The sequence below is a fragment of the Caenorhabditis remanei genome, chromosome V, assembly GCF_010183535.1.
Source record: "Caenorhabditis remanei strain PX506 chromosome V, whole genome shotgun sequence".
In the NCBI taxonomy this organism is placed as follows: Eukaryota; Metazoa; Nematoda; class Chromadorea; order Rhabditida; family Rhabditidae; genus Caenorhabditis; species Caenorhabditis remanei.
Window position 1 is genome coordinate 15,234,438 of NC_071332.1, and position 14,230 is coordinate 15,248,667.

Below are 14,230 nucleotides of genomic sequence, written 5' to 3' on the forward strand. Positions count from 1 at the left end.
CGTTCTATGAAATCATACTTTGTTATTTTCGATTTGAAAAGAACACTCTGGTCGCTTGTTTTCTAATCATTTTCTCTGAAATAGAGACTAGAAAACAACGAGTTTCCATAGTAACAGCACTCCAAGTTGGAGCTGATGTCTTGTTCTTTTTGAGCGGTATATAAATTCAGTTGTCTGAAAACAGCCTGCGGCTTTTCAAGAAGACTCTATCACTTTTGAAAACTTTCTGTAAGATTTTCTTCTTTTTTCGGAACCGTTCTTCCTTAGAATCTACAAAATTTATTGCTAATCATTACTCATAACCTACAAACCAGCAATACCTAAAAAATCATTATCTCTCTCAATCTGTTCAACTGTTCGGCATGACGTGGTGGTCAACATTCGAATTGTTTACCCCATTCTCTCTCATTTTTCCAAATGTCTCGATCTCTGCGTCGAACTATTTCTCAGTCACACATTGTGTTGTTTTGCCAACTAGGTCCTCTCTCATCTCTCTTCTCTTTTTTGCCAATAAACATTGCTCACTCTCCTTTTTGATTTGGGTTCTCTTCTTTGCTTTCTTTCGCTTTTTTCACTTTTGCAGGTTCTGATGGTGGGCTTTTTTCTATTCAGTACCTTGATGCGGTGAACTTTTCTTGAAGTTTACGATCTCTTCAGCTCTACACCGTTTTTTCTCATCCTTTCCCTCTTTCAAAGTGACATTCTTCCAGAATGGATTACCAACAAAGTCAACCCCTCGGTCTTGAGACTCCAAAACTCTGGTGCATCCCAGCTCGTCCACTCGTCTGCGTTCTCGCCTTCCTCGGAGTGGCTCGTGGAATTGCTACTCTCATCTGGTCCGGCAACTGGGGAGAACGTGTCGCTGACATCATTTTCCTCTTCCTCAATCTTCTTCTTCTGTTCGGTGCCGCCCGTAACAACGAGCCAGCTCTCAAATGGTCGCAGAGAGTCGTCTTCTTGGCTGTAATCCTTGCAGTCATTCAGTTCATGATCTGGCCAGTTATGTTCGCCAGTTTCACCGCTTCCGGATTGGCTGATAAGAACAACACAATGATCGCTTTGGAGGATGATCTCATCAGAACTGAGGACCAGAAAAAGAAGATGTTCGTTCGTGGAATGCTCTCAGGCTATGCACTCGAATTCGGAACTTTCTTGATGATCGGAGGTAAGATTTTTTGATTTGAAAAATGTTCAGCTGACATTATCTATCTTATGAATAGTCTCTAACCCTTTCTATTTTTCAGCCGAAATTCTCAAATACGTCTTGGTCAACCGTCTCTGGCAATACGCAAAGTCGACCGAGAACATTGGAGGAGGAAACCAGTACATCGTCCCATAATCTGTCAAATCCCAATCATTTTTTGTACAGTGTACATACTTCATGACTCATTTTTTACTTCCCCTGAAATCTCCACAAAAGCATTAATCTACGAAATATAATATGGGGGTTGCATATACTTACTTGTCCCGTCACATTTCTCTTATATTTATTTTTATCTCGAAAAACTCAATAAACTCTTTTTTGGAGAACTGAAGGTTTCACTCTTATATGTAATTATAATTCTTTGTGCAGAAAACTACAGGTTGTTCTTGACGAGTCAGCAAAATATGGAAATTGAAGTGTAACTCCTTGGGTTCGCCATAAAAAATGTTTTCGTATCAAAAACTACGAAGAACTAAACTAGGAATACACACCTTTACATTAAATTCAGCAAACTTTTTCCATGTCTAACAACAAAAAAATCAAAAAGATCGGTCAATTTGGTATCGATGGGAAGGGTTTGCATTCATTGTAAGAACGCGGGTTTGTCCGAATGGACGGTTTTGGTTTCACAAGGAGACCGGGGTGTTGCCCGAAGGCAGTTTATAGATTCGATAACCCATCAACTCCGGACCGATGCGAAATAGTGGCAAACGGAGGGTGTTTATATACCCGCGGCATTCCAAGCAGCCGACATTTGCGAGGGGAATGCTATTCGCGTGTTGTGTTGTATTTCACAATAGGGGGGACATAGAGTGAGAGAAAGAAACAGACAGAATTGATTTATTGAAACTGGAAAGAAATGTGAAAGTTGGTTCATTGAAAAAGTGGATTGGAACACAAAAAGGAAAATACGATTTTTGTGATTTCATAGTTTTTCGTTTTCAGCACCTGAGTCATCAATCCAATAAAATTTTCTACTATAAAAGTATGCTTCCAAAGTATCAAAACCCAAAATGTTCCGTCAATTTACCATTTTCCTTGCCATTCTTGCTGTTACTGCTTTCTCAGCTCCCACGAGCTATCCAACAGGTATGCCATCTTTCCTATCAAAACGAAGTATTCGAGTCAATTTATATTCAGAAGAACAACTCAAATCTGAGCTCGCTTCTGCCGGTATGACTCAAGGAAGTATTGATGGATTGATGTCGTTGACTAATAGATTCGCAACTGGATACCCATTGGTTCAATCGAACAAGGAAGCTACTGATAAATTCATTTCGGAATACACCAATGACGCTAACAATTTTATCAAAGCAATGTCTCCAGAAGATCAAAAGATCTACAATGCTCATCTGAAGAAGTATGGTCTTGCCTAATAGCTTCTTGAATAAAACAATTGACTTTCCTTATCAAAATCACAATTTATCATTTAAAAACCTAAAATTTGCAAAACATCGGTCAAGTTGGTGTTAATGGGAAGGGGTTTCACATTCTTAATGAGAATGCTAGTGAATATTTAATTGTAAAGACAGAGAAATGTCCAATATACGAATTTGGCTTCACGGGGAATCCGAAATGTTGCCTGCGAGCAGGAAAGTTTCATGGTAACCCATCAACTCCGGACCGATGCGAAGAAATGAAGAACTGTGGGTGTTTATATACCCGCGACATTGCAAGCAGCCGACATTTCGGAGGATTTTTTCCCCGCCTTAGGTTTACATAGCGGAAAAAAAAGAAACACGGTTCATTGGGGAAGAGGCATTGAAACTTGAGATTTTTTAGAAATCCAATAAATCGAACATGTTCATTAAAATATAAGTTTAGAAAAAAGCCATACAGCACCCTGATAAGTATTAAACGAACACTTGAGAGCATAGCCTACTTCTGAAAGTATGAAAAGTCCTAAATTCTGAAAAATATGCTGAAAATCAAACTTGTCGAATTTCGGCCCGGGCCGGCCCGGCTCCAAGAAAAGGTATCTACTTTTTAACCATTTTTTTGCATTAAAAAATTTTCTTATTTAAAAAATCCAATTTTTGATCTATAGACAGCTTTTGATTGAATTCTGTAGTATAGTTAAAAATTCGACACATTTTCGGGAAAAATTCAACTTTTTCAAAATTTAGTAGAAAAAAACTCTGAATCTCAAACACTGAAATTGCTGAAAATATGGATCAAAAATTATTGATGTAATTTACCGATTCGTGACACACCTGGTTATCCCAGCACCTTCAAAGGAAATTCTCCGTTATTGAAACTTCAAGATTGAGTATCTATAAGATTTTTTGAAAATCGTAGACCAAGTGAAAATTTCCAAAAAGATCGGTCAAGTGGTGTGATGGGAAGGGTTTGCATTCTTTGTAAGAACGCGGGGTTTGTTCAATGGACGGTTTTGGTTTCACAAGGAGACCAGGGTGTTGCCTGAAGGCAGAAAGAAGATTTCAGATAACCCATCAACTCCGGACCGATGCGAAAAAGTGGGAAACGGAGGATGTTTATATACCAGCGGCATTCCAAGCAGCCGACATTTCCAAGGGAAAGGCAACTATCTTGTTGTAACATATTTCACAATAAGGTTGACACAGGAAAGAAGCACTGATAGGAAGACACTAGACAGTTTTGAATTCTTAGTCATTCCTTGATCATTTCCTGATAAATTTTTCAGCTTGCATCATCTCACCGCGAGAAAAAAAGTTGTATGAAAGATAATTTATTGATCAATCCAATTCAATAAACCAAAACATTTAGATAAGTCCGTACTTTTTCAAACTCTCTGCATAAATCTTTTGGTCTTCTGGAGACATTGCCTTGACGTAATTCTGAGCCTCAACGGTGTACTCCGTAATGAACTTGTCTGATGCTTCCTTGTTAGCTTGAACAATCGGGTACTGGGTTGCAAACTTCTGAGCCAATGCATGCAGACCATCAACTCCACTTTGAGACATTCCAGCTGCTTTGAGTTCTGCGTCGTATTGTTCTTCTAAAAATAAGGAAAGTAATAACTGAATGAGAAAGATCTATGGGTACTCACGACTTGGAAGATTCATTGTGGCATGGGCCAAAACTGCACAGCATGCGATGAAAAGAGAGTTTCTTGAACATTTTCTTGAAAAGATTTTGATGGATATTCCATATTTCGAATGCTTTATATAGTTACAGATTTTCTACTGAATCTCTATTTTAGAACAGTTCGAACAGTCTAAAGAGACGCAGACATGTTTCGTATTTTGTTGACCGTGTAGTGTGTTAGTCAACTTTCTAGTCATCTTGTCCCCTCTGGAAAGTGTTATGTATGAAAACTAAATACGATTTTTGTGATTTCATAGTTTTCATCCAGCTGAGTCAACACAACAATTAAATGACCCTTATAAAAAGGAAATGATTTTGAGAAGAAAGTATCAGAATTCATTCTTTCAACATGTTCCGTCTTCTCAGCATCCTTCTCGTCGCCTTCGCCGTCTGTGCATTTTCAGCTCCAGCTCCAGTCAACTATCCAACTGGTTGGTTTTCTTATGTACTTTGGACAAACTTTTTAAAATTTGTCCCTGTTCCGACCTAAAAAACCATCAAGTAGTTTATCTTGAAATTACTTTCATAAAATTTCTGATTTATCTCCAAACTATTTCGGTTCTCACTCATAAATCAGTCAACAGACGTACATTCTAGACTGCGTGATATCAAAACATACTTGCACTTTGCAATAGTACAATTTCTATTTCCAGAAGAGCAATCGAAAGCAGAACTCAAGGCCGCTGGAATGACCCAGGCCAGTATCGATGGATTAGACGCATTCACCAAACGTTTTGTCAGCGGTTTCCCATTGGTTCAATCCAACAAAGAAGCTACTGACAAGTTCCTTGCGGAGTACACAACTGATGTCCAGAACTTTGTGAAGGCTATGTCACCGGAAGACCAGACCATTTATAACAACTATTTGAAGAAATATGGACTCGCCTAATTTTTTTTTATTTCATCAATAAAAATCTATTTTTCATACCTATCTCTGTTATATTTTGTAGTTACTCAAAAAGAAGAGTCTGACTAAGATGCTACCTCCCATTTTCTTGTTTTCGAATCTCTCCCAAAACCGAAAATCTTTATGACTCCATCCCTAATTAACGCCCGTCCAGTCATGCGTGCCATTTCTGATAATTTCTTGTTTTCACATCTTTCCACACATCTAGCTTTTATCATGAATCATTTCTGTTATTCTAGAAACTCTCCTCACGAGTTTTTTTCCTACGAGAGGAGCTAAATTACTGTTATTCTTGTCTACACACTATATAATTTCAGAGGGAATACCGTTTGGTATAAAAGAGAAAGGAGTAGGAGAGGAGTTCCCGATTTTGTTATTGTCTAATCAGATTTCAGGTGAGTCTGGGTTACGGTAGCTTGAGAAGCTCGAGTGCTCCGGATTCCTTTCATAGGTGGCTAGGCATCCCTCTGTACTTCAGTCTCAAAAGTCCAGCGTCGTTTTATGTATCTCGGTTTTAATATGTCTCACTGTCAATACCCCATTTCAGATACCTTTATGGGTTTTCAGAATCTCCCTCTTACATTTTCGTCTTCTCCTCCTCTACTCAATGTATATGTTTTCCGAGAACCTCTTTCAATTGTAGTATTGCGTGTCTCCGCCCTCACTCACAACTCACAACTCGGAGCTCAATCCGTGTCGATAAAACTCTCATTCGAGACTCACAGCGACTTGAGGAGAAGATGATTTTTTTGTTGTCTCCTTCTCCCCACTCGCCGCCAAATTATGGGTGTAGTTACCCGTAGCAACCATGCCCATCATCGTCTTCTTCTCCTATTTTTCTCATTTCTCTTTTTCGAGAAAAGAGGTTTTCTTCTCTTCTGATTTTCTTCTTCCTTCCTACCCAAAACTCCATATCTTCAGAATGGGTGGCTCTGAAAAAGAGCCCACCTATCGTGGTGCCTACATTCGTCCGATCCTTCTGATCTACTCAAGTTTGGTGCTCATCGGAACCAGCTACGCCTTCATCAGCGAGGGTCATCCGATAATGAGAATCAACAACTGTGCCACGTTGACTCTCCATGCGATCCTCTTCTTCGGTGCCCTCTTCAACACCGAACGCTCTCTCGGGTGTGCCGAGAGATTCCTGAGACTCTTCATCTGTCTCTACATCGCCATCTTCTTTGTGCTCCCCGTCATGATGGCGAGCATGCGGGCGTCCGGGTCAGCACCCCACACCCCAAAGATGCTTCACGAGTCTCTCGGAAGCTACATCAGGAAATCGTTCGAGAAGGAGCCGAGCGAGGCGGAGAAGCGATTCGACGAGGAAGCCAAGGATCAACTCCTCCAAGTCTTCACTGACGATGATACCAAGTTGAAAGTGGATTCAATGTTTTTGGACAAGGTATCCAAGGAAACCGTCATCAAAGTTCTGGACTATGGAGAGTTCAGGATTCTCAAGGAACACGCCCTTCAAAACCACACTATCTCCGGTCTCTTCTTCGACAACATGATCCATGACATCAGAAGACGTGAGGCATTCAGAGCAGGAATTTGGTCTGGATACGGAATGGAAATGGCTTGTATCTTGACTATCATTTGTAAGTTGACGTGGATTTTAGGGTTCAAGCAAGTTTTTTATTCGAACAATTTTCAGTGCTCGCCGTCCAACACCACCTCGTCAAGCGCATGTGGCTCCATTCGATCTTCAATCAACCTCTCAAGGAGCAGTATCTTTACTATTGATTCGCCTTCTGTCCGTTTTCTGATCTCGAGCTCCTTTCCCGTCCCCTCTTCTCTCAAACACACACACCTTCCTTTTCCTTTTTTCTCTTTTGAATTACACTCTGTCTGTCTGATGAATGAATGAATTCCCATGTTAATAATAAGAGAGTCAGAAAAGTACAAAAAATAATTTAAAGACCACAAATACTTATAGCACTACATGCATTCAGGCAGGTTCTGCAGCAGCCAAGGCATGAGTCACGTGGATTGGAGTTTTTGGGGTTTGGTGGTTGGTTGATAGGGTTAGGAGGATCGGTTCTGCAAAAAAGTACAAAAATAGATAAAGGAACACTCCTGACTATCTGCTAAATCAGACTGTTAAGATTGTAATTCGCTCCAACAGGAATTCAAAAAAAAACTCACACAGGAACATAGCTTTCCAGACTTGGTTGGTTTGTGATGGGATGTTTAGTTTTCGGGTTCAGCGCAACATCATTTTCCAACACCTTCAGCAGATTCTAGACGAAGGAAATGAAAGGTGAAGGGATGAATTCAAAACAACAACGACTATGTGTACATGTAATGGTCATTTTTGGAACTGGTTACATGAATAAACATCATGTTTTTTTAGGGAAGATTGTTGTTAAAGTTTTGGTTTTTGATGTATCGATAATGATCGTAATTGATACTGCAGTTTCGATGAGTGTCATCTAGAAATTTATATGAAGTTCAAACTTTTCAGACCAGTCTTTTGAGCAAGAACAAAATTATTACAAATGAATTTTTTACAGCGTTGCCTATCTGAATCGACTTGTTTTCATTAAGGAAATGACACGAATCGATGCCAACATGTGAAGCAAATGGGCGATCTATGGAAAATCGTATTTCTGCATTGTTATAGTTTTTTCCGATCTCCACTTTTTCAGAATCTGGAGAATCTCAGATAAAATATTCCTTCAATTTATAAAGTTTTCTTACTTGTTTACTTCTCCTACCGACCGCTCTTATGCTCTCTTTTTCCCCTATAAAATTTTAGATACATGTTACATTTTAAATTGTGTCAAAGAAACTGTAACAATTTGTCATGGACAGATGCTGTGTATCCAGCACTGTCTGTGCTATCTTATCTTACTTCCCCCACACAGATTCCAATCTGTCTAAGACCCCGTGTGCTACAGATAGAGCCTCCATTTCCTTTATTTTCCATCAGTTTGTTTCATTGTAACACTTTTTACATATAATTTGCAATGTTCTAGACAGTTGTGTCAGAAATCCTGTCCCAGAACCTTGTTTTATTTAATGAAATGCCACAGTCCCATGCCAACATGTAAAGCAAATGGACGATCTATGGAAAATCTTATTTTCCCCTTGTTATATGTAGTTTATTCCGATCTCCACTTTTTCAGAATCTGGAGAATCTCAGATAAAATATTTCTTCAGTTTATAAAGTTTTCTTACTTGTTTAACTCTCCTACCGACCGCTCTTATGCTCTCTATTTCCCCTATAAAATTTTTGATACATGTTAAATTTTAAATTGTGCCAAAGAAGCTGTAACATTTTGTCATGGACAGATGCTGTGTATCCAGCACTGTCTGTGCTATCTTATCTTTCCTCCCACAGATTCCAATCTGTCTAAGACCCCGTGTGCTACAGATAGAGCCTCCATCTTTATTTTCCATCAGTTTCGTTTCATTGTAACACTTTTGTCGGTCACATTTGGAGAGATTTATTTTTTCATTCGTTTTTGTTCCCCCAAAAGTTAGACTTTATTTTTTTGCTTGGAGCAATGAAGCCAGAACCAGTTAATTTTCTAAATGCCTTAGTTAACTCATTTATACTTGGTAACGTTCCTGCCCGGAAATCCTAGATTAAATAGAAACAATTTGATATGAGATGAGCCTTTTCATTAAACTTGAAAAAAAAGTTGCGTTGGTCTGACCTCTTTCCGGTGTCATATGAAGTGAGGACTCTAGTGTAAAAACAAAAATCTCGCGAGGAGCAGTTTTTTTCGTTCACATTTCTTATATCCAATTGCTCATGTGACTGACGCTAACCTATTAATAAAATCAACGAGATGATAGAAGTATAAAAGATATCGGTGTATGTAGCATGTACCAATTTATATAACTTTAAATTTTCCTTTTTTTTGGAATCTTTTCAAAGTTCACATCTCTTTTTCACATCTCTTTTTCCTTATTTTCTTGTCGTGTCTCAATATTTTTAGGTCCATTATTATATCTTACATTCCAATTTTACAGCATGGGCCCCCACCAACTAACGCCACCAAAACTCGGATGCTTACCAATTCGAGAGACACTCATCGTTCTCTGTGTTTTCGGTCTATTTTTTTCCGCGGTATCATTGATACTTCAAGTCCACCATCCACTGTTCTACGTTGTTTTCGGACTACTCACCAATTTCTTCGTACTTTTCGGAGTTGTCAAGAAAAACGAATTCGTGCTCAGATGGAGTCAACACTTATGTTTTGTCTGTTTCATCTTTGGAATTATCATGGTTTGCATCTTCCCAGTGGTATTCTCATGCTATGTGTCCTCTGGTTTATTTGTTCATCGTGAATTTTATGGAATCGAGAGCTTGAGAAAAGCCCAACACTTAGGTTCTTATGAAAAATCCGGCATTGAAAGTGAACTGGCGATTGGAGAGGAAGCAGAGAGAATTTTCAATAAACTTTCCAAGATGAGAAATCCAGAGAAAGACGCTCAGAATCTGTTTGTGGTTGGAATAATGGCTGGAATCTTTGCTCAAATCGCAATGATTTTAGCAAATGCATGTAAGAGTTTTCTGTTTCATTTTTGAAATGTGTCATTTGTTGAAACAACTTTTTACAGTGAACTACATGGAATATGTCATGATCAAACGCTTCAAAGAATACGTCATTGCAACGAACGAACTCGAAAGAGCACAGCCATTGGTTTAATTGTTTTGTGAATGTTTGATGTATTTCTTTTTAAAGGAAGAATTTTAAGGAACATGTGCCACTGTTGTTTTATCTTCTTTAAATTTAATGAATTCGAGGTATTTTTACTTTTATTTTTGCATTATCCTAAAGTAAATACAGAAAAAATTTCTTCTCCATAACATACTCAAAACATATTGAGAATATCTGAATTATGTCAAAATACAAACAAATTAAAAAAATGATCTTTTATATCTTCAAAACTAATGATGACGTCCTGCAGGCTGCAGCTCAGTAATTTTTTAAAATGTACTTTTTTATATAAACTAATTCCCTGAACTCCTTTCAACCCTATTTCATATTTCTTGAAAAAGGAAGGACATGGCCGTGACCGAGAAACCTCCTCGTGGAAGAATCTCTCTTTCTCTGGGTCTCTGTCTCTTTCTTTTTTTCTCATTTCCTTCTTTTCTCCTTATTTTGATCAATTCCGTTTTTAGTTCATTTACATTCATCTGTCTTTCAAATTTTTATTGCAATCTCTCTGAATTAATTAAAGTTTAAAACACGAGAGTAAATGAGCTCTATGTTTCTGAGACATCCAAAGAAGAACCACAACTTTTGTTCCCATAGGGTGTGCTCTTCTGATTTTCTACGTCATTGTGTTGTGAGCTGTGAGACGGAGACGAGAGAAGGCGGTGACGTTGTCGGAGAGCATGAGTTTCACAATATCATTAGAGAAGGAGAGTAGGAAAATCAATACAAACGAGTACACATTACCCTTTTCTTTTCGAATTTGCCTGGGTTACATTGCCTTTTCCTGCAACGATTTTGGTTGAAGATATTCAATTCTCATCATCATTTCAGTTAGTTTTTGTGAATTCTGCAAATTTCAGATTTTCAGAATTTAAGAAAAAAAAAGATTAAGAGAATGTAAATTTTAAAAAAACGTCCGAATTATTTTTTTCCTTCAATTTTCCACCATTTGAGATTCACAATGAACATTTTTTGTGGCTCTGGGACGTTTCGATACTGGGCGTTTAGATTCCTAAACTTTTGGCAGCCGGTTACAAAACGCCCGGTTTCGTAATGTCTGATTGAACCAAAATTAGAAACAAAAATGACACAATTTTTAGAATTACATTTGTGTCGATTTCTAAGAAACATGCAGATGTTTCTTCTAGAAAAAAAGCTTGATCATGTCACTTCTTTCCCTCACAACACGTCTCTGCGTGACTAGAATTTCAATTTTTGAAAGGATGTTTGAATGATATTTGTGAACTAACTTTGTCAATTTGTCTCTTTTGTTCTTCCATTTCTGTTTAAACCTAGATCTCTTATTTCAGAATGGGCAAACCCCGTGATTATGTTCACCCTTCCGAAACCCAGTTCACACCTCAAAAACTCGGATGCCTACCGATCCGTCAAACTCTTCTTATCGTCTGCGTGATTGGTCTTGTCGGAGCTTGTCTTTCAACGACACAAAGCACGAAAAACTCGATCGTTTCCGGAGCAGCTGCAATCCTCCTCCATTCGTTTGTACTTTTTGCAGTTTACAAGGAAAACGCATGTATGTTGAAATGGAGTCAACGATTATACTTTGTACTTCTGGTAATTTCAATTCTCGTTTTGGCTGTTCTTCCGTTGATGTTCGCATGCAACATTTCTTCCGGACTCATGGATAATGATATTTTCCGAGGAATTGTTGATAAGAACACTCTGAAAGAATTGCAACTCTCCAGCAGCTCAGAGGATATAGATGAAGGACCTACCGGACCGAATGAGTTGACACGAATGCTCATTAACATTTCACAAAAGTCAAGGAAGGAAGAAGAAACCGAAAGACGTTTTATCTATGGAGTGATACTTGGACTTGCTTGTGAAATCGGACTGTTTTTTGGAGCTGTCTGTGAGTTTCTTACCTCTAGAAAAAGCTCGAACTAAACATCTTATTTTCAGTCAACTACATGGTGTATGTCATGATCAAACGCTTCAAGAACTATGTGATTGCAACGAACAAAGGGACAACCATTGATTTCGAGAAGGGACAACCATTGGCTTAATTTATTTTAAATGTTTCAGTGGACACGATGTTAGTAAAGAATTCTGTAAAAAGTTTGGATTTTTATTGATTCATTAGGTTGCAATGATGTAAGCTACTGGACTGTTCCAGATTTAGAAATCTGAATATCAAATAGTAGCGGCATTGCTGGTGAAGGATTAGAGGGCGTGTAGTTCCCCTTGTATGAAGAGATGAGTCCTGTGTCCACATTAAATGGTGCAATTCAATCTGACCATATTTGCATTAAATCCGAAGATCTACATGTTTGAAAAATTACAAATGAAGGGGGTACCACTTCAACAAGCAGACAAGATCTGAAGTCAGTTACTTAGCGTCGGCGTGGCTCAGAGCCCTGTCCGCACGCATACTTGTATTGGCTTTACGAACTATAGTCGATTTTTGAAGTTCTTCTTGTATCTTTTTTACGCCGAAGTCCAATTCCTCAGTTAAAAGATATTCTAGAATGTTTATAATGCTTCTCTGCTTTCGTGAATGTTTACTCCATGATATTGATTTTTTATCTTATGTAATTTGAGCTGCTTGAAATATTGTGTAGCCATCAATTTTGCCAGACCCTGTAATTCCACTGATCACCATCCCCCGCCTTTTTGTGTTCTTAGTTGTAAGAAATCTCTAGAGATTGTCTACTATACGAAATCTAAGAAAAATATTTATTTTACAATAATATGTTTTCTAGATTAAACAATTTCAGTTCCTCGTTTATTCGATTTCCGTTTTTCGTTTCACTTTTCATTTTTGAATCTTAACTTTAAACTAATTAAATTCCAGAATGGGTACTTCGAACCGCCGTTCCAATGAATCAAAGTATGGACCATACCATATCCGAGTCGTCCTTATCATTTTTTCTCTCAGTGCTATGGCCTTCGGTTTGGGCGTCAGTATCACCGCACCCGAGCAGCTTCCGAACAGTCTCGTATTCACGGCATTCCACTTCTGTGTTGCATTTGGAGCCTATTCATACAACAAGATGCTTCTCGGTATCTCTCAGAAGGTATGTGGCCTGGCTGTGATTCTATTGATACTCAGTCTGTTGGGATATCCCTTGATTAAATCCTGTTATAAAGCATCCGGATTGTACGGTATGGCAGTAAAGAGGACTGGAAAAATGAATGAAACGAAGGCTTTCGAATATGACCTGAATTATTTCATGAATGTTCCAACGAAATACAAAAACGAGGCAGGAATTAAGGAAGCTGTGCACAACTTCAATTTCGGATTGTTGGATGGATTCTTGTTAGAATTCCTCATACTAAGTTATACTGCTGGTTGGTTTCCTTAACTCAAAAATTCTAATAACTTACTTTCCAATTTTCAGGAACCTATGTGTACTACGTCATGATCAAACGTCTCCGGGAACAAGTCTGCAGAATGCAGATGGTGGGAGAGTTCAGCCGTTTGTGTGATCCATCTTCTGTTTGATTTCAGTTTACTTGACTTTTTCAATCACTTGTGAAAGATTCAATAAAGTCTGTGTTAATAAAAAAGTGCTAAATATTCCAAACTGGTACAAATCGTATATTTCACAACAAAAACAAATATATTAGTTTACTGACGTCCTGAACATTTTTTTGTGATGATAAGAGTTCCTTCCTGTTTTGACAGAAACGCCTAAGAACCTTCTGCTGGGATTGTTTATTTAAGTTTTAAAATAGTGTTTCTATTTTCATTTTTCATCATTCTCCTTTTATTCAGACCGTGATTTCCCCCAGAATGGCAAAGCCCAATCCAACAATTCATTTGAATGAGCCACACCTCGGATGCATTCCCATCCGCCCGACGCTGATTACTCTCTCGATTCTCGGAATACTCGGTGCTGTGATATCTTGTTATAACCCATTATACAATCAATTTATCTTAACCATTATCATTTTCGCCACCCACTGTTTGATGCTTTTCGGAGCTGTGAACTACAACGAGTTTGCTCTGAAACTCAGCCAACATATATTCTTGCTGATTCTGGTGACTGGAATTGTTGTGACGTGCGTTCTACCAGTTACATTATCATGCTATATTGCATCCGGATTGGGCGATACTCATGACATTATGAGTTATACTTATACGGCTGAGGAATTCGCCGGAGGAACGAAAGACGTCAAAATTCGGTTCAAAAATGCACTGATTGCAGGACTTGCAACAGAATTTTTCTTAATTTGTGGGTCTGCTCGTAAGTATCATTGAGAATATTTTAGTCATTTTTAAAGATTTTTTCAGTGAACTTCATTCAATTCGTTATGATCAGACGTCTGAAGGAATATGTTATTACAAAGAATCAAAACAAAGATGACTCTCCATTGGTTTTTTGAATTACTGAATGTTAAATCAGTGAATAA

The 14,230-nt window shown here is 38.2% G+C and overlaps 8 protein-coding genes across 8 annotated transcripts; 7 read left to right on the forward strand and 1 right to left on the reverse strand.

Moving 5' to 3' along the window:
- Window positions 1-711: 711 nt before the first annotated feature.
- On the forward strand, window positions 712-1,339 carry GCK72_020265 (uncharacterized protein; the record flags this gene model as incomplete). The annotated part of the gene is made up of 2 exons (XM_003116248.2): window positions 712-1,165; window positions 1,245-1,339. 2 exons carry the CDS (start codon window positions 712-714, stop codon window positions 1,337-1,339), a joined length of 549 nt encoding a protein of 182 aa, XP_003116296.1.
- An 878-nt stretch (window positions 1,340-2,217) lies between these two features.
- GCK72_020266 (uncharacterized protein) lies at window positions 2,218-2,580 on the forward strand (the record flags this gene model as incomplete). The annotated part of the gene is made up of 2 exons (XM_003116094.2): window positions 2,218-2,293; window positions 2,345-2,580. The coding sequence occupies 2 exons, from the start codon at window positions 2,218-2,220 to the stop codon at window positions 2,578-2,580; spliced, it is 312 nt and encodes a 103-aa protein (XP_003116142.2).
- Window positions 2,581-3,948: 1,368 nt separating this feature from the next.
- Window positions 3,949-4,251, reverse strand: GCK72_020267 (uncharacterized protein; the record flags this gene model as incomplete). Its single annotated transcript, XM_003116301.2, has 2 exons — window positions 3,949-4,184; window positions 4,236-4,251. The coding sequence occupies 2 exons, from the start codon at window positions 4,249-4,251 to the stop codon at window positions 3,949-3,951; spliced, it is 252 nt and encodes an 83-aa protein (XP_003116349.2).
- Window positions 4,252-4,622: 371 nt separating this feature from the next.
- On the forward strand, window positions 4,623-5,162 carry GCK72_020268 (uncharacterized protein; the record flags this gene model as incomplete). The annotated part of the gene is made up of 2 exons (XM_003116379.2): window positions 4,623-4,704; window positions 4,927-5,162. The coding sequence occupies 2 exons, from the start codon at window positions 4,623-4,625 to the stop codon at window positions 5,160-5,162; spliced, it is 318 nt and encodes a 105-aa protein (XP_003116427.2).
- Window positions 5,163-6,102: 940 nt separating this feature from the next.
- GCK72_020269 (uncharacterized protein) lies at window positions 6,103-6,923 on the forward strand (the record flags this gene model as incomplete). Its single annotated transcript, XM_003116354.2, has 2 exons — window positions 6,103-6,778; window positions 6,835-6,923. 2 exons carry the CDS (start codon window positions 6,103-6,105, stop codon window positions 6,921-6,923), a joined length of 765 nt encoding a protein of 254 aa, XP_003116402.2.
- Window positions 6,924-9,162: 2,239 nt separating this feature from the next.
- GCK72_020270 (uncharacterized protein) lies at window positions 9,163-9,841 on the forward strand (the record flags this gene model as incomplete). Its single annotated transcript, XM_003116590.2, has 2 exons — window positions 9,163-9,694; window positions 9,753-9,841. 2 exons carry the CDS (start codon window positions 9,163-9,165, stop codon window positions 9,839-9,841), a joined length of 621 nt encoding a protein of 206 aa, XP_003116638.2.
- A 1,323-nt stretch (window positions 9,842-11,164) lies between these two features.
- On the forward strand, window positions 11,165-11,880 carry GCK72_020271 (uncharacterized protein; the record flags this gene model as incomplete). The annotated part of the gene is made up of 2 exons (XM_003116508.1): window positions 11,165-11,726; window positions 11,777-11,880. 2 exons carry the CDS (start codon window positions 11,165-11,167, stop codon window positions 11,878-11,880), a joined length of 666 nt encoding a protein of 221 aa, XP_003116556.1.
- Window positions 11,881-12,669: 789 nt separating this feature from the next.
- Window positions 12,670-14,203, forward strand: GCK72_020272 (uncharacterized protein; the record flags this gene model as incomplete). The annotated part of the gene is made up of 4 exons (XM_053733486.1): window positions 12,670-13,165; window positions 13,216-13,277; window positions 13,593-14,064; window positions 14,112-14,203. The coding sequence occupies 4 exons, from the start codon at window positions 12,670-12,672 to the stop codon at window positions 14,201-14,203; spliced, it is 1,122 nt and encodes a 373-aa protein (XP_053582399.1).
- Window positions 14,204-14,230: the final 27 nt, after the last annotated feature.